Source organism: Octopus sinensis, unplaced genomic scaffold (assembly GCF_006345805.1).
Source record: "Octopus sinensis unplaced genomic scaffold, ASM634580v1 Contig20317, whole genome shotgun sequence".
NCBI lineage: Eukaryota > Metazoa > Mollusca > Cephalopoda > Octopoda > Octopodidae > Octopus > Octopus sinensis.
Genome location: NW_021837032.1, coordinates 8,873 through 29,187, shown reverse-complemented (window position 1 = coordinate 29,187; position 20,315 = coordinate 8,873). Strand labels below are relative to the sequence as shown.

General features: G+C 37.9%; 1 protein-coding gene across 1 annotated transcript; it reads left to right on the top strand.

Annotated features, from left to right (window-relative positions):
* The first annotated feature begins 1,600 nt into the window (after positions 1-1,600).
* Positions 1,601-16,519, top strand: LOC115232310. Its single transcript, XM_029802131.2, has 3 exons — positions 1,601-1,840; positions 12,332-13,472; positions 15,933-16,519. Exons 1-3 carry the CDS (start codon positions 1,653-1,655, stop codon positions 16,356-16,358), a joined length of 1,755 nt encoding a protein of 584 aa, XP_029657991.1. The 5' UTR covers positions 1,601-1,652; the 3' UTR covers positions 16,359-16,519.
* Positions 16,520-20,315: the final 3,796 nt, after the last annotated feature.

Genomic DNA, 20,315 nt, shown 5'->3' with positions numbered 1-20,315 from the left:
CCTCTGTCTCCCCTTCCTTGGATCTTTCCTTTTCATATGTTTCTGACGAAGAGCTCTGCTCGAAACGTTAATCCTCCTTCTTTCTTTCCTTTCCTGAGTGTCCAATAACACTATACTTGTTCCACGTCCTCGCGTTGTTGTGTCTTCTCTTTGTGTTTTCATGTTTGGATTCACTATATATATATGTATGTGTGTGTGTGTTGGGGGGGTGTATGCACATACATAATGCACCCTCAGTTCCTATGCCGGGCAGCTAATTGTGTTCTTAAAAAGCGAACCTCGTTTATCGTTGCATCAATCTGAAAAAGAGTACCAGCTGATCATTGCCACAACCGCCTCTCTTGCCTACAGTCACGTTCTCAATATTTCACTGAGTCAAGGGTGGCAGAGCCAAAAGAGTGTCTATGTTTGCTCGCAACTACAAGTTTGCTCGCAATTACATATGTTCGCAACCATTACGACAAGTATAATACATACCATTATGTCATACTCGTTTGTGTGTAAAGTTATGGCCTATCTATCTATCTATCTATCTATCTATCTATCTATCTATCTATCTATCTATCTATCTATCTATCTATCTATCTATCTATCTATCTATCTATCTATCTATCCATCTATCTATCTATCTATCTATCTATCTATCTATCTATCTATCTATCTATCTATCTATCTATCTATCTATCTATCTATCTATCTATTTGCAATCAGCTATATTACTTTTGTTCAGTGCTTCAGAAGAGGTTTGTATACATATTTGAGCGGATATATCCTTTTGAGTTTGTACGTAATTTTTATCGTCTGGTTTCTTAATACTCACTTAAGAAAGCATCTTATACGGTTATCGTCGTTTCATTTGTCAGATTGCTTTCATCAGACGTCTCCGTTATAACATCGAAGCAGTTACTAATTTTTTTTTATGCATGTGTTCTCTGTTTGTTATTGCACTGTTATTGCTTTCTATTAGTTTTCTATTAGGCAATTCGATGTTTGACTTGACTATGCTTCTTAATTTAGCAATCATATCCTGTTTTCCTAATATAGTTTCACTTAATCTATATCCCTCTCTTTCTAAGTATGCATACATATATTCATTCATGTATACATATATGTATGAATATGTATATATATATATATATATATTATATATATATATATATGAATGTATGCATATTTATATATGTATATATATATATGTATATATACATATATATATATATATATGACTGTATATACATATATAAGTATATATGTATATATATACATATATATATATACATAGACATACATATATACTTACACACACACATACGCACACACACTCACACACAAACACACACATACACGTATTCATGTATACATATAATTTGAACTCATCTTCATTTAAAGGGCCTAAAAAGGAGTGTTTATTCATTCCACGAATGAGAAATATATTCTCGTGTAAGTAAATAAATACTTAAATGATAATGATAATAATAATAATAATAATAATAATAATAATAATAATAATAATAATAATAATAATAATAATAATAATAATAAATATATGTTAAAAATATGCTTTTCATTAAAATACTTTAACCCCAAATTCTCTTTAAAGGACCCCGAAAAGGGATTAATTTCATCCACCAACGTCCTACCACAGACGGGAAATGCTGGCGAGTTCAGGCAAAAACTCCCCGCACAAACAAATAGTAGCCGGTTCTCCACCCGAACGTAGCAACAGTTTTAGCGGAAAGGCATCATCGCCATGCGCAATTTCTCGAAACGGATCCGGAAATAGCGCCAGTGGGTATAGCAGCCTCGCTTCGTCACCAAACACCCGCGGAAATGGCTTCAGGTAATCGATGAATGAATCATTCCCATTTTCGATTGCATTTCGATTATGCTTCCCCTTCTGAAATGCATCTTGTGAATGATGCTATCTTGAATAACTACTTATCTATCCTATCCTATCCTACCTTATCGATCTATATATCTATCTACCTATCTATCTATCAACCTATCTATCGATCATGTCTGTCGATCTGTCTGTTGATCTATCTATAAATGTATATCTACAAGGGCAAGTCACTAATTTCAAATAATGCTCTTGTAATTTTTCTACTAACAAGTTCTGACTAAAAACACGGGAATTTTCAGTGCAAATCTGTCAACACAACACAACACAGGACAGACTTAAAAAAAGGCTATATGTATATATATATATAATATATATAGTTATTTTTGTTTTGGCTGTAAGCGCACACGCGTGTTTCTGTGTTTTTCAACGTATAGACAATGCAACAGAGACTTTTAAAAAAAAGCCTTTCACTTTGAACAGTTTATGAAGGGATGCATAAGATTGACAAATATTTTTACAGGCAGTGTAGCGACGGTTAACGACCTCGCTTCCAGTAATGTTTTTATAAAGTCTTCTGACGGAGAAATTAGTTGTGTGTATCACTAGCGCATTGGATGGTAATCTCTCTCTCTCTCTCTTTCTCTCACTCACTTCCTTTCTCCTGTCTATCACAGTTTGCTATCTCTGTCTATCTGTCTGTCAGTCTCCCAGTCTCCCTCCCTCTCTCTTTCCACTCTCTCTCCTCTCAGGTAAGTACAACGCAAGTTTGAAAACGAAACATCACTTAACTTGTCCCTGTGATTATGTTAACTACGATCAACTATATTGCAGAAGATTTCACAGACTCACAAGCAGAAAAAACCTATGTCTAATTTCCATACTATGTGCCACTTCATCAACAGTCAATCCAACCATGTCACAAACTCCTTCAATATCGTGTCAGCAGCGCAGAATGTAACCAGGCGTCCGGCCCCAAGGTGCGCAACACCTGTGCGATCACTTTTGAACTTTTCAGTTCATTCGTCCATAGTGGCAAATCAGTTTCCATTCTCTACTGAAACCCTTTCACGAATTTCGGCCATTGATACGCCTGCAGCCCCATAGAAAACACCTCATTGCATACTGTAGTTCTTTAAGGTAAACAGAAGGGAGAACTGGTATGGTTGATCGACGGCTTAGTGAAGCCCAAAGGGTATCTTCGTTTAATGATGGAAGCGTAACAAATTTTTCATATATATATATTATATATATATATATATATATATATATATATATGTACTCATATATATATATATATGTACTCATATATATACATAGATATGTACATACACCATATATATGTGTGTGTGTATTTATATATATATATATATGTATGAGTATATACTTATATATATACATTTATATACATATATACATATGTATACATATATATATACATTCATATATACATACATTCATACATACATACATACATGTATACATGCATATATATATATATATATATATATATATTGGTAAAAACGGTAAGATAACAAAAGAAAGAAAGAGACCTCAATATTATGTAAATAGAGGTATTTTCAGATGTCCAGATAACCGAAGAGATGGTGGTGTGGATTTCCACCTCGGCATCCGAAACTCAGAGTTTTATCTTGGCTACCGAATGGTCACATATTATTTTACAGATATATATATATATATATTCTGGCTTTACCAAAGATAAGAAAAAGTATAAGCATATCAAAACATTTGCTTAGGGCATTCAGTACATCCTATCTTAAAATATTATTTCGGGAAACACTAGTCTATTAATTATTTTTAATTAATACATTTCATTAGTATCTACCCATATCCCTGGCCTATTCACCTAGCTGCATCAACATACACACCGCTCCCCATCAAACCCGTTATAACCAATGGTATATCAAAGAAATGTGATTTAGTGATTAGATAAGCATTGGTCCATAGTATGAACCCCGCCAAGCATTTTGTACGGCGTGTTATCTGTTCTGCCATGTAATAATGATTTCAAATTTTAGCACAAGGCCAGCAATTTCTAGGGAGGGGTTAAGACGATTACATTACTCGAGTACTGAACAGATATTTATTTTATCGACACCGAAAGAATGAAAGGCGTAGTCGACCTCTGCGGAATTTGAACTCAGAACGCTCGGCTTGCTAATTACTCTATCAGTACGCCGCCTTTTTCTGCCATCTGATAATCCTTTTTACTAAAGGAACGAGGCCTGAAATTTTGGGGAAAGGGACTCTCTATTACATCGACCCCGGTACACAACTGGTGCTTATTTTATCGACCCTGAAAAGATGAAAGGCAAAGTCGACCTCGGTGGAATTTGAACTCAAAATGTAAAGACGGACGAAATGCCGCTAAGCATTTTGTCCACCGTGCTAACGATTGTACCAGGTCGCCGCCTTTTTTCTGCCGTGTTATAATCCTTTTTACTAAAGGCGTAAAGCCAGAAATTTTGGGCGAGGGGACTAGTCAATTAACTGCCGTGTAATAATGAGTAGGTATAGACACCTTCACGCCCCCTGTCAATGTCTCAGTGGATCATCGAAGATGAGGCTGTTGGAAAGAAATGTAAATGGAGAGAGAGAAACAGAGAGAAAAACAGAAAGAGATAGAGAGAGTGAGAGAAGGAGCTCTACTTATTTGAGCTGAGTAGATTCAAGCAATATAAAATTATGTGCCTTGGTCAAGGACTCAACGCACTTCCCAGTCCAGAAGTCGAACTGACAACCTTATAATTGTGAGCCTGACATCCTTAGCAACAAGACAAAGCACCTTCACTATCGTTTATCCTTCTTAAGAATCTAGGAACTTCATTGTTTGAAACTAACCACCAAAAACGGACAAGAAAATTTGAAAAAAATCTAAAATCTAAATAATAAAATGCAAACACAGTCGTCTCCTTAATGACACATGCATAAATACACACACACACACACACACCACACACACACACACACACACACACACACACCACACACACACGCACACGCAAACACCACATACATACATATATATTTATATGTATATACTGTAGATGTAAGTTTATTCAGTATGTGCCTTCTTTCCTCTCCAAGGACGAGAGAAACTGGTGTTGCTCAATATATCCTGGAATATTTCCAACGAGACTCCTCGTTACGTCTTGCATCTACTGACCATGTAGCTGTGAAAAACTGCAAATATTGCAATAGGCCCGAACTGTTGAACTGTCATATTGCTGCCACCAACAGAACTCCTTTTGACCAATTTTAATCTCATACATTTTAAATAAAATTTAGTTTCGCTGAACATTCTACAGAAAGCAAAATTGATTACTTCTACTCAGAATAAAATGTTGCCTCTCATTTATCAGTTGATACTAAATTTCCAGTTTCATCCCGTGATCTTAAATGGCCAATGAAAAGAAGATATTCTTTTGTAACCAGAGGAGAATCAGTTATATTTCGTTATATTTAAAATCTGTCCTTACCTAACTACATAGCATAAAAGCCTCCGAACGATCAGAAGTATTCGTGTCTGTGGTATGTATGTGTATATGTATGTATGTATTTATTTATATTTATGTAAGTGAATGTGTGCATGCAAGCATGTATGTATGTCATTATTCAGTATTATTTCAAGATTTCTTACTAATAGAGAAAGTGCCAGTTTCTAACCTAGATACAAAGTTCGTTCATTGAAAGTTCAACATCAACAACAGGGTATTTTTGTATGTATGTATGTATGTATGTATGTATGTATGTATGTATGTATGTATACATGCAGATTTTTATGTTTTGTTTTATGTATGTATTCTCATATATATTTAAATGATAAATTTCAGGGAAGTTTTACAGATTTTTACAGTGCCAGTGATAGATTGGATCTGTAGTTTTCGAATTAGCTTTCTTCCTGCTAGTTTTGAGAAACCTAATTTCTCAAGATTAATATTTAGGTAGTGTGTTACATATCCCAGAGCCCCAATAATTACAGGTATAAACCTGAACTTATAATCTGGATAGAGTAACTGCAAATTTCTCAATAGTTCAGCATAGGTGTTCTCTTTTTCACTGATCTTCTGGGCAGTTAATTTCCCCAACTGTGCACAGTTTCTCTTCCACCCCAAATAATATCAAGTCTGTTGCGCTTACATTTTATTGAGGCTTTCACTGGTACATTCAACCAATATTCTTTTTTATTATGAGTGGCTATGGCTTCTACCATATTGTGGGTTCTTATTTCTTTGTCCTCGGGATTATCCTTCCGACAGAGTGTCCTAGCTACAACATCATGTTTCATCAGTAGATACTACCTTGATGACATTTTCGGACAACTGCTTATGCAAACTCCACAAAGTCTGCACCGGTTATTGCATTTTTATGCTTTTCCTGCATCTGCGTCCCTTCTGCGCATCAGGTACTTGGTTGATATTTCCTGTTCCTGTTCTACGTATGTATGTATGTATGTATGTATTTATGTATGTATGTATGTATGTATGTATGCATGCATACATGCATGCATGCATGTATGTATGTATGTATGTATGTATACAAGGAAATATATATACACATGGCGTACAAAATACTATGGACGAAAAATTCTTTTTAGCTCACTTCATTAAATACACTAGCCTGCGCCCAACTATATATTCCTGTGGAGCGCTTCTCCGTGAAAATATTTTCCTGTATTTGTTAAGATGCATAAGTAGTTACGTTAACGATATGCCAAGAGCTTAAATATATGATCTATTTAAACTGACGGAAGCCTTATCTGGGAAGTTTTATTATAAGCGAGACATCAAAGAGAATGCTCGCCAGACATGTCTGTCTGCCTGCCTGTCTGTCTGTCTGTCTGTCTGTCTGTCTGTCTGTCTGTCTGTCTGTCCGTCTGTCTATCTATCTATCTATCTATCTATCTATCTATCTATCTATCTATCTATCTATCTATCTATCTATCTATCTATCTATATGTCTGTCTGTCTGTCTGTCTGTCTGTCTATCTATCTATCTATCTATCTATCTGTCTGTCTGTCTGTCTGTCTGTCTGTCTATCTATCTATCTATCTATCTATCTATCTATCTATCTGTCTGTCTGTCTGTCTGTCTGTCTATCTATCTATCTATCTATCTATCTATCTATCTATCTATCTATCTATCTATCTATCTATCTATCTCTTGAGCCACTACTGCGGAAGCTGGCGACTCTAAGGGGCATCCCGCGAGAATTGGGATGCGGGACGAGCGTGTCTGCATACGCGGACGACGTCACCGTCATAGTGTCTAGCCACGAGCACATCGAGCTGGTCGGCGAGACACTGAAAAACTACGAAGCGGTGACAGGAGCGAAAATCAACCGGGAAAAGTCAGTGGGCTTGCGACTAGTCACCTGGAGAAGCAAGCCCATGCCGTCCACCAGCGCCTCCGTCGTGGGACGCTGGACCGACTGCCCGGTTGAGTTGCTCGGGGTCTGGTTTGGTCCGGACCTCCAAGTGGAGAAGAACTGGAACGAGATAACGAGTAGGGTGGTCACTCTCGCCCGGCAATGGGCCGAGAGGAAACTGTCCCTAAAAGGTCGAGCGGAGGAGGCGAACACGTACATCGCGTCCGTCATCTACTATCGCCTGACCGTCGTACCTTGTCCCGACCCTACCATCACCAAACTACAACGCATCCTCTTTCGCTTCTTGTGGAAAGGATGCGTCCCGATGGTCAGGCGATCCATTTGCTGTCAACACCCGTTAAAAGGAGGGCTGGGCATGCCGTGGTTGATGATGCGCAGACACGCGCTGAGACTGCGACATCTCTGGCTCTATGTAGACGACGGTGAACAGGTGTGGTCGCCGTTTGTGAGGCACGCTTTCCCGCAGCTCGTCTCCATGACCAAACTGCAGTCGTGGATCAAAAAGAGGCCGAGGAAGGGCGAATGGCACCGCGAGTGTCGCGTTGCTCTCAAGCAACTCTGCCGTCCTGGGTCGACCTTAAGTGACTTCAACACAACCAAAGCATTCTATAGGGGTTTAGTGGAGGGGAGGTACGACGACGAGCTCGGGGCGAACCTGGACGTCGACGAGGAGTACCTGACCCGCCTGTTCGGGACGACTTTCGGGCCAGGGCCCATGGACAACTTCCAGAGATCCCTGGCCTGGCAGTGCTACCGAGAAGCGCTACCCGTTCGGGATAAGCTCTACAGACACGGCTCGAGAAACACGGGGCCGACCTGCCCGAGATGCGGTTAGAGCGACGAAACCGTTCTGCACGCACTCGTTCAGTGTCCAACAATTTCCGACCTGTGGGCTTGTGTCGAACAACTGCTGTCACGTGTGGGACGAGTCGGTTTATCAGCTGAGTCTATCGTCAATATTGTTACGCCTCCTTCCTTCAAACGGGAAGGAAGAGCTATTTTCATCATCCTTGTGGCTATGGCGAAGGAATGTATCTGGTGGACGCGTCTGAAAGGATTGGAGACAAACACTTTCCTCTCTGGTCAATCTCTCATCAACTTCTTCAAGTACCACTTGAAAAGGAAAGTGAGAGTAGAGAGGCAAGTTTTGTCTAGCGAATGTTTTAAAAAAAGATGGGGTGAATCTAGCAAGAATGGCACGTATGAATGACGAAGCCACCTTGAGCATAGTCCTATGAACCCAGAAATCGAAAACAGAGAGTTGCTTATTTGCAAAAAAAAAAAAAAAAAAGAAAAAAAAAAGAAATATAAAATGTGACTTCATTGACCGAGGTTACCGTGGTCTTTTCCGTAGGCTTTTCTTTCCACGGGTAAACCTCACCTGTCCTCCCCTTTACACTTCATATTGACATTTCTGTGATAACGATCCCTATTGATCAATTTTTTTTTTTTTTTTTTCCTCTCCCCCTTTTTTTTTTTTTTTTTTAACCCCCCTTTTTTTGTCCTCTTTCTCTCCTTTTACGATCCCTTTTGATCGAAACTCCCCCTTCCTTTTTTTTTTTTTTTTTTTTTTTTTAAACCTTCAAAAGAAAAGCTCTACCTTGTAATTTGTTCTATCTGTGTGCAGCCCTGTGTGGCTAATAAAGAAACATATCTATCTGTCTGTCTGTCTGTCTGTCTGTCTGTCTATCTATCTATCTATCTATCTATCTATCTATCTGTCTGTCTGTCTGTCTGTCTGTCTGTCTGTCTGTCTATCTATCTATCTATCTATCTGTCTGTCTGTCTGTCTGTCTGTCTGTCTGTCTGTCTGTCTATCTATCTATCTATCTATCTATCTGTCTGTCTGTCTGTCTGTCTGTCTGTCTATCTATCTATCTATCTATCTATCTATCTATCTATCTATCTGTCTGTCTGTCTGTCTGTCTGTCTGTCTGTCTGTCTATCTATCTATCTATCTATCTATCTATCTATCTATCTGTCTGTCTGTCTGTCTGTCTGTCTGTCTGTCTATCTATCTATCTATCTATCTATCTATCTATCTGTCTGTCTGTCTGTCTGTCTGTCTGTCTGTCTATCTATCTATCTATCTATCTATCTATCTATCTATCTGTCTGTCTGTCTGTCTGTCTGTCTATCCCATTGCATATGTGTGCGTCTGTGCACATGCATGTGTGTGAGTGAGTGTGTGTGCGTATGTGCGTGTGTTTGCGTTTGTAGGCTTATGCGTGCACAGCCACCCTGAATTTATATCGATAAATCATGCACTTATCATGATAAGATACACTTCTCAAACTTCAAACACAGACTTCACTTCGACTCACCCCACCGCACGCAACACATGTAACAGCGTGTTTATAAGTATAAGCATTTATACACGTACACATCCATCCACACACACACACACACACACACACGCATATATATCTATCTATATATATCTATATCTATCTATCTATCTATCTATCTATCTATCTATCTATCTATCTATCTATCTATCTATCTATCTATCTATCTATATATATATCTATATATCTCTCTATCTATCTATCTCTCTGTCTATCTATCTATCTATCTATCTATCTATCTATCTATATATATCTATATCTCTCTATCTATCTATCTCTCTATCTATCTATCTATCTATCTATCTATCTATCTATCTATCTATCTATCTATCTATCTATATATATCTATATCTCTCTATCTATCTATCTATCTATCTATCTATCTATCTATCTATCTATCTATCTATCTATCTATCTATCTATCTATCTCTCTATATATATATAGGCGCAGGAGTGGCTGTGTGGTAAGTAGCTTGCTAACCAACCACATGGTTCCGGGTTCAGTCCCACTGAGTGGCGCCTTGGTCAAGTGTCTTCCACTATAGCCTCGGGCTGACCAAAGCCTTGTGAGTGGATTTGGTAGACGGAAACTGAAAGAAGCCTGTCGTATATATATATATGTATATATATGTGTGTGTGTGTTTGTGTGTCTGTGTTTGGCCCCCGCCACCAACATCGCTTGACGACCGATGCTGGTGTGTTTACGTCCCCGTAACTTAGCGGTTCGGCAAAAGAGACCGATAGAATAAGTCCTGGGGTCGATTTGCTCGACTAAAGGCGGTGCTGCAGCATGGCCACTGTCAAATAACTGAAACAAGTAAAAGAATATATATATATATATATATTTATACATATGTATATATATGTATATATATATATATTTATATATATGTATATATCATCATCATCATCACCATGACGTGACCGACCAGTCCATCAGATGTAGTTACACATCGCTGGTCACAATGCGTTCGCATTGTTTTAGCCTTCGAATGACGCCACCCCGCTGGCTAAGCGAGCAGGCCAACAGAAGAAAGAGTGGGAGAAAGAGTGGTGAAAGAGTACAGCAGGGATCACCACCCCCTGCTGGATCACCACCCCGCTCAATAAACACTCACAACGCCCGGTCTGGGAATCGAAACCGTGATCCTACGACCGCGAGTCCGCTGCCCTAACCACTAGGCCATTGCGCCTCCACACATACGTATATATATATACATGCATATATATAGATGTATATCTTTCACGTGCGCTCCTGCATTTGGACTTTTCACTTTTCATCTATTTTCATGTTTTCTTCATCTTGTGCTTCCTGTTTGCTCTCCTTGAACATTCCGAACGAAAAGAGTTTTTGAAACCACTTCCAATATTTCCAGCGTAATCGAATAATTTTGATTGTCAATCTATCCCACATCTTCTGTCTTGTTTTTATGTTCTCACTCACCCTCTCATTCTCTCACCCACTCATTCTCTCACTCACTCATGTATGTACATATGTATGTGTATATATTTTTCGTTAAGTGATTAACTGTAGGACAGACAAAGGAATAAAGTCGATTAGATCGACCCCAGTGCGTAACTGGTACTTAATTTATCGACCCCGAAAGGATGAAAGGCAAAGTCGACCACGGCGGAATTTGAACTCAGAACGTAGTGGCAGACAAAATACCTATTTCTTTACTACCCACTAGGAGCTAAACACAGAGAGGACAAACAAGGACAGACAAACAGATTAAGTCGATTATATCGGCCCCAGTGCGTAACTGGTACTTATTTAATCGACCCCGAAAGGATGAAAGGCAAAGTCGACCTCGGCGAAATTTGAACTTAGAACGTAGCGGCAGACGAAATACCGCTAAGGACTTCGCCCGGCGTGCTAACGTTTCTGCTGGCTTGTCGCCTTTGCGTTAGTGAAATATTGGCGTCGTATTCTGCCGAGGTCGACTTTACCTTTCATCCTTTCGGGGTCGATAGATTAAGTACCAGTTGTATACTGGGGTCGATATAATAGACTGGCTCCCCCTCCCAAAATTTCGGGCCTTGTGCCTAGAGTAGAAAAGAATATTGGCGTCGTAAGTTCGACGAAAATGTATTACCTCTCTTTGTCTATTTCATTCTATCAAATATGGATATGTTGTGTTGATGTGAGAAGCTATTACCATTCCGGCGAGCTGGCAGAATCGTTAGCACGCCGGGCGAAGTGCTTAGCGGTATTTCGTCTGCTGCTACGTTCTGAGTTCAAATTCTGCCGAGGTCGACTTCGCGCTTCATCCTTTCGGGGTCGATAAATTAAGTACCAGTTAGGCACTGGGGTCGATATAATCGACTTAATCCGTTTGTCTGTCCTTGTTTGCCCCTCTATCTTTAGCCCCTTGTGGTCAATAAAGAAAAAAAGAAAGAAAAAGAGAAACATTAACACGCCCCTCCTCCCAAAATTTCGGGCCTTGTGCCTTGGGTAGAAGAGTCGTTAGCACGCTGGACGACATGCGGTATTTCGCCCGTCGCTACGTTCTGAGTTCAAATTCCGTCCAGGTCGACTTTGCCTTTCATCCTTTCGAGGTCAATAAAATAAGTACCAGTTGAACACTGGGGTCCATGTAATCGACTTGTCCCCTCCCCCCAAATTATTGCCCTTGTGGCAAAATTTGAAATTATTTTTACTATTATTGTTATTATTGTAATTGACATATTTCTTTTTTTTTTAATTCTACTTTTTTTTTTGTCTTTTTCCAGCTTGGCCAGTATGAGCTGCAGTACGGTGGCGTCCAGTCCAGTGGCCAATATACCAGATGCAGTCACCCAACGTACAATTTTGGAACAGTTTTTCGAGCGGCGTTTCGTGGAGGGCGAGTTCTGGTACATCATCATCGCCGAATGGCTGGAACAGTTGAAACGATTCCTCGGCATGCAGACCCGCAAGTTCTACCACCAGCAGCGCGTGCAACCCGGACCGATTTTCACGCGCCGTGACTACGCCCACACCGTTGATGTAGTGCACGAGGACGCCTGGCGAATGTTAGTCCAATGGTACGGCGTGGCCGAAGGTCACAAGCCAATGAAGCTGGTCGTCTACAACTACAGTCGCGCTCCTGATCTGGAACACAACCAGAATTCATTCAAAGTCATGTTGTGCAACGCCCTAATTGAAGATTTTCAGATCATGCGTTTCAGCAAAATGGAGAAAGTTGGCCATATAGAATGGAAGATTCGAGAACTGTACATGATTCCTTCCACCCAGAAAACCAGACTGTGGGCAAAAGCCGACTGCGACAGCGAGTGGCAGACTCTTTTCTTCAGAGATAAATCTATTGGTAAATGTCTTGAAATTGATTCTGACTTCACCCGTCCCATTATCGCTATGGAGATCTCCAATGGCGATAACGTTTGGCAGAATAACCCGGAAGGAACCGAAACCATTGACACTCAACCCTCGGGCCCTCTCTATCAGCACTGCATTTTCGAAGATGTTACGAGCACGTGGGAGATCGATATACATGACCAGATCGATAATCTTGGCAAAGACTTTATGGAGAAGCTTCATTTGAATTTCAGCGCGTTTGTGCAACGGGCCAAAGATTATGTGGACATTCGGGAGAACCAGTTGCGCGACAGAGAGAGATTGGTGACCGAACGAGAAACCAGCGTCGAGATGAGGATGGATAAGGTCACCGAAAAAGAAGAGGAATTAAGCAAAGATGAAATGGCACTGAAGAAGAAAATGCAAGACTTTGAATCTTATCAGAAATGTATTGAGAAGACATTCGCTGAAAAGGTTGAGAATAAGGAAGAGTCTTTGAAGCAAAAAATCGAAGAATTTGAGAAGAACAAAAAGGAATTCGAAGAAGAACAGGAGAGATTCCGTGACGAATTAAAAGTAAGTGTGAAAGCACGCGCGCACACACATACATACAGACACACACAAACATGCACGCGCGCATGCGCACACCACGGACGTACGCGCGCATATACATATGCACGCACACACACACGCTCGCGCACACATAGATGTTTAAATGTATCTATGCATATGTATGTATATGTATGTATATATATATGCATATATATATATATATATACGTATATATATATATATATATACGTGTATTATATATATATATATATATATATATATATATATATATTCTATATATATATATATCATATATATATATATTCTTATATACTATATATATATATAATATATATACGTATATATATATATATATATCTTATATATATATATCTTATATATATATATAATATATATATATATACCTCTCACACACACACACAAACGCATTTCTACATATATTACCATATTATCTTTCCTTGTTGCTAATCTAATTGTCCTGTGCCACTGTATTTGCCTTCGCCACCCAATTAGTGGGTCACGTTATAAATCTAGGTATAAAATGTGAATTCGAAAACCACTGCTCTACAGTAAGTTGTCAGCATGGGTCATAGTTGAGTATAGACTTTCTCGGTAACCACCAACATTTCATATTAAGTATGATGCCTGAAACCGTTGATCAATGGATTCAATACTTTTTGATATCTGGTTATCTCCCTTCCTGAAAAGTTTTCCAGACTTACTAAAAATAAAGAACCAGTGAAGTACTGGACTCGATAAAATTTACATTGTCACCTCTCAATATGTTTGGAGTCGTGTTTATGCTAGAAATAGTCATTATTATCCAGCATGGCTGCAGTTTGATGACTGAAACCAGTAAAGAGTAAAAGATAAATGGTAATATTTTTAATGGCGTCGTCAGAGAAGAAAGGTAGCAACTACGATCGTTTGAGTCTAGTGGGAAGAAAAGGGTAACTTACCCTTTGAACGAAGGACTGGTGGGGCTGTTACCGATAGAGTGGAATCCATTAAAAGCAATGAAGTTGTAATTTCGTGTGATTAAAATTGTATTAAAAATTGTTAAAATATCTCGTGTATAATATTTTAAAAATTATATATTAAAATTGTATTAAAAATGTTAAAATATTTCGTGTAGAATATTTCTAAAGTTAAATATCATTAAAATTATATTAAAAATTGTTAAAATAATTCGTGCATTGTAAAAGCATTGCCTATTTATTCCAGATAAATTTCAACAACAAAATTTTATATGAATTCTTAAGGGTCATGTGGATCCTGGTTGAGATTAGATTTTTAAAATATATGGGACACATTATTTGATTCCATCCTTCTGAAATTTTAGTCCAAAATACAGCTAAGGTTAACTTTAACTCTTCATCCTTTGTGATCTATGCAATTAAATAAATACTATTCGTACTCTCGTACAATGGTAGGGATCTGTATGTGACTTGCGACCATTGGTGACTAGTCAAAAGAAATGTACTCATTTATGAATATATAGATAAGTTTATTTAGACAAGTATATTTATAAATATATAGATAAATTGTTTAAAATAAAATGTGCAGTCAGAGAAGTAGTTGTGTCTATATATGTTTGAGGAGGCGAGCTGGCAGAATCGTTAGCACGCCGGACGAAATGCGTAGCCGTATTTCGTCTGCCGTTACGTTCTGAGTTCAAATTCCGCCGAGGTCGACTTTGCCTTTCATCCTTTCGGGGTCGATAAATTAAGTACCAGGAGTGGTACTTAAATAGGCGCAGGAGTGGCTGTATGGTAAGTAGCTTGCTTACCAACCACATGGTTCCCGGTTCAGTCCCACTGCGTGGCATGTTGGACAAGTGTCTTCTACTATAACCTCGGGCCGACCAAAGCCTTGTGAGTGGATTTAGTAGACAGAAACTGAAAGGAGCCCGTCGTATATATGTATATGTATGTGTGTGTGTATGTTTGTGTGTCTGTGTTTGTCCCCCCCCCCAACATCGCTTGACAACCGATGCTGGTGTGTTTACGTCGCCGTCACTTAGCGGTTCGGCAAAAGAGACCGATAGAATAAGTACTGGGCTTACAAAGAATAAGTCCTGGTGTCGATTTGCTCGACTAAAGGCGGTGCTCCAGCATGGCCGCAGTCAAATGACTGAAACAAGTAAAAGAGTAAAGAGTAAAGAGTACCAGTTACGCACTGGGGTCGATGTAATCGACTTAATCCGTTAGTCTGTCCTTGTTTGTATCCTCTATGTTTAGCCCCTTGTGGGTAGTAAAGAAACGTATATATGTTTGAGGTTGTTGGGCTCAGAAATCAGTGAATAGTTTTCTGGTTTTTTAAACTGGATTTTTCGTTCAATCGAACTTTTATTTCATTGTATGGAAGCTATGGTGGGATGTGATAATGGCTTCTCTTTTAATGAATATTTGTTTAGCTATACAATTTCATATTCGTGATTTCTCTTAATATCTTTCTTTTTAGCGTATGGCTGAAATGAACAAAATCCAAGACAACCGGATAAAACTAGATATCGGTGGAATTCAGTTTACTACGTCGTTGCTTACTCTCAGAAAAGACATGACATCTATGTTGGCAGCCATGTTTAGTGGACGCCATCTTCTCAAAACAGAAAACGACGGGAGTTATTTCATCGACCGCGATGGCACCCATTTCCGATACATCTTGAACTACTTGAGAGACGGAGGTTTGAAAGAAGGCACCCTACCAATGACGAACGAAACTGCACTCAAAGAACTTCTTATCGAAGCCGAATATTATCAGTTGATTGATCTCATAGACTGTCTCCAGAATATTCTGCAGAAGAAAGAAGACAGATATACAAATGAGAAAGAAACGGAAAATGTGAAAGACGAAGAAAAAGAAAAAGAAACAGAGACAATTGAATAAATTGTGGGGAAAATAACAAAAAAAAAACAAAACAAACAAAAACAGATAAAAATTAAAGAAATTTCTGCAGAGAATAAGCTTGCTTTGATGAAGGTAAAAACCTTTAAGAAATGTTTGTGAAAATGAAACAAACAAAAAGCAATAAAAAAGCCGAAACAATATGACGTCTCTCCCAAAGAAATACAAGACTATTAACTAAACAGGGTTGAATTCTAGTAATACTACTGAACATCACCTGCAAAAGGTGGTGTTGTATTGTGACAAGGTTCTCTAAATTTACTTCCCTTTATAATTTTAACATTTCGATACGAATCTTATACTTTGCTCTAGTTTTAGATGGTTTAATCTCACCTCTGTTTTAATCAATATTGTAAATTAATGTAAGACTTGCTGAGAAATTTTTGAAGATAATATTTTTTTTTTCCAATTTTTTATTTACATTCTATTTTAGGAATTATATCATTTAGTTTTAAATCATTAATAATAATAATTATAAAAATAGCCTTGAAAAAGGACTATGGATATTACGACGTCAAGAACTATTTGACTAAAGCGGAGAGATTACTCTGAATGTATCGTACATGAGAACTTTGCTCTATTGGAACAAACAAAAATAGCGCTTTATCTATTTATATTTTGATGGGTTTCTTCCATCCAAACTGCTCGTTGCTGATTTATTTTCTTCTTTTTCTTCTCAGAAGGATCCTATGCAAAACGTGATCGAATCACGCCGTAGATGGTAGTTTTGTTGCCAGTTTGTGTATAGGCATAGCTTGTATATCTAGTATGGCAACTTATCTATTTACAAATATCTATGCAAATCAATCCCTGAGATAGCATTTACAAATATATCTGCAGTTCCTGAGATTGCTTCGTCTAATATATCATAACCTTTCTCTAGGTGGCGAACCGGTAGAATCGTTAGCATGTCGGCCAAAATGCTTAGCGGCATTTTCCTCCGGCTTTTTACGTTCTGATTTCTTATACCGCCGAGGTTGACTTTGCCTTTCATACTTACGGGGTCGGTAAAATAAAGTACCAGCCAAGTACAGGGGTTGATATAATCGACTAACCTCTTCTCCTGAAATTGCTGGCCCTGTGCTAAAATTGTGCTAAAATTGTGCTAAAATTTGAAAGCAATATATAATAACCCTGCTTCATTTTGTATGAAACAAAAATAATAATATATATTTTGGAAAAGTAATAAAATGAAAGATTTTAAGGGACAAAACGTCCGACGTGGAGGCCTCGCAGAGATATCGTAACCTCTCATTCGTTTCCCAGCTTTATACAAAAATAAACTGGTTCAAACGAAGGTGATATTCCTCACCAACCTGTGATCGATTTATTTTACACAACCAGCTTTTACTCATGATTAATCTAAGAGAATAGATGCTGTTTTTGACAGCCTTGGATCGCACATGACATGATATAAAATGGCTTTCATATTATTTTATATCATGATATGTTACCTAAGTTATTTCATATTTATTTATAATCATGGTATGATGTCTAACTTATTTTATATTTATTTCATATCATAACATGATATTTGATCTTTATATTTTATAAAAAAAAGTTCATGTATTTATTTTATTTTAGATATAAATTTTTTAATTTCTATTATTATTATTATAGTTATTATTATTGTTGTCATCGTTCTTCTTCTTCTTCTTCTTCTTCTTCTTATTTTTTTTCTTCTTCTTCTTCTTCTTCTTCTTCTTCTTCTTCTTCTTCTTCTTCTTCTTCTTATTCTCTTCTTTTTCTTCTCTCTTCTTCTTCTTATTATTATTATTATTATTATTATCATTATTATTATTATTGTCATCGTTTTGTGGTTATTGTGGAGGCGCAATGGCCTAGTAGTTAAGGCAGCGGACTCGCGGTCGTAGGATCGCGGTTTCGATTCCCAGACCGGGCATTGTGAGGGTTTATTAGGCGAAAGCACCTAAAGCTCCACGAGGCTCCGGCAAGGGGTAGTGGTGAACCCTACTGTACTCTTTCACCACAACTTTCTCTCACTCTTTCTTCCTGTTTCTCTTGTACCTGTATTTCAAAGGCCCAGCCTTGTCACACTCTGTGTCACGCCGAATCTCCTCGAGCACTACGTTAAGGGTACACGTGTCTGTGGAGTACTCAGCCACTTGCACGTTAATAAATGAGATGCGACGTCGCTGGTGCCAAGCTGTATCAGCCTTTGCCTTTCCCTTGAATAACATCGGTGACATGGAGAGGGGAGGCTGGTAGGCGTGGGCGACTGCTGGTCTTCCATAAACAACCTTGCCCGGACTTGTGCCTGGGAGGGTAACTTCCGAGGTGCAATCCCATGGTCATTCATGACCGAAGAGGGTCACAACACAACATACAACAACACAATTGTTGTTATTGTTGATCATGCCGTTGTTGTTGTTGTTGTTATTTTATTATTACAGGTCCCCCCCCAAGGCGGTAACCCTGGCAGAATCTTTAGCCTGCCGGACAAAATGCTTGGCGTAATTTCATCCGTCTTTACGTTCTGAGTTCAAGTACATCCAAGGTCGACTTTGCGTTTCATCGTTTTGGGATCGATGAAATAAGTGCCATTAGAGCACTGGGGTCGATATAATCAACTTACTCCTACTTCTGAACTTGCTGGCCTTGTGCTAAAATTTGAAATTATTGTTATTGTTGTTGTTGCTAAAGTTATTTTATTATTAAAGGTTCTACCAAGGCGACTTGTGGCAGAATCGTCAGCGCACCGGACAAAAATGCTGAGGTCGACTTTGCTTTCATCCTTTCGAGATTGATAAAATAAGTACCAGTAGAGTACTGGGGTCGATGTAATCGACTCATCGCCTCTCCCCCGAAATTGCTGACCTTGTGCCTATTGTAGAAAGGATTATTATTATTATTATTATTATTTTTTATAATTACTATTATTATTATTATATTATTATTATTATTATTTATTATTATATTTTATTAATATTATTATTATTATTATTATATTATATTATTATTATATTATTATTATTATTATTATCATTATTATTATTATTATTATTATTATTATTATTATTATTTTTATTAATATTATTATTATTATTTTTTTTTATTAATTATTATTATTATTTTTATTAATATATCATTATTATTATTATTATTATTATTTTATTATTATTATTATCATCATCATTATTTATGGGTTTTTCTCTTTCAAATTTGCTTCCATTTCTTGCCGAGTGTCTTCTCGACTCCTAGGGCAAAGAAACTCATAGTATCTTTGCCCTAGGAGTCGGCAAAGATACTATGTGTTTTCTTGCCCTAGGAGTCGGGAAGACACTCGGCATATTATTTTTATTATTATTATTATTATTATTATTATTATTATTATTATTATTATTATTATTTTATATATATCATTATTCAGTAGTTTTATTTTATAGCGTGCTTTCACTTCACTACCGAGCACAGCTCTGTGTGCCTTGGGTATGTGCTGTGATTTGTTGTGATGCTCTGATGGTTATTGTATGGAAAGTGTTCTGCGTAGGATGTGTGCAGTGCCTAGTAGTGCAATTTTCTGTATGTTATGTGTTTGTAAGTCCTGGTGTTTTTGTAATGTATTTGTCTGAATATTTTTTTATCATGCCTAATGCACCTACTATGATAGGAATTATTTCTGTTTTCAGATTCCACATTCTAGTTACCTCTATTTCCAGGTCTTTGTATTTTGAGAGTTTTCTCCATTTCTTTTAGAGGCACGTTGTCATCAGCCGGTATTGATACATCAATTAGAAGCATTTTTTTTCTTCATGATCTCTGACAACTATATCTGGTCTGTTGGCCTTAATTTCTCTATCTGTGTGTATCGGCATATCCCAGAGTATGGTTGCTTTCTCGTTTTCTGTGACCTTTTCTGGTGTGTGCCTATACCATCTTTTTTCTGTTGTTATTCCATAATGTTGGCATAGCTTCCAA

Coding starts and splice junctions, on each gene's coding strand:
- LOC115232310 (XM_029802131.2), top strand. CDS start 1,653: ATGCTGGCGAGTTCAGGCAAAAACTCCCCGCACAAACAAATAGTAGCC. Junction 1,841..12,331: donor ACCCGCGGAAATGGCTTCAG/GTAATCGATGAA, acceptor GTCTTTTTCCAG/CTTGGCCAGTATGAGCTGCA. Junction 13,473..15,932: donor GATTCCGTGACGAATTAAAA/GTAAGTGTGAAA, acceptor CTTTCTTTTTAG/CGTATGGCTGAAATGAACAA.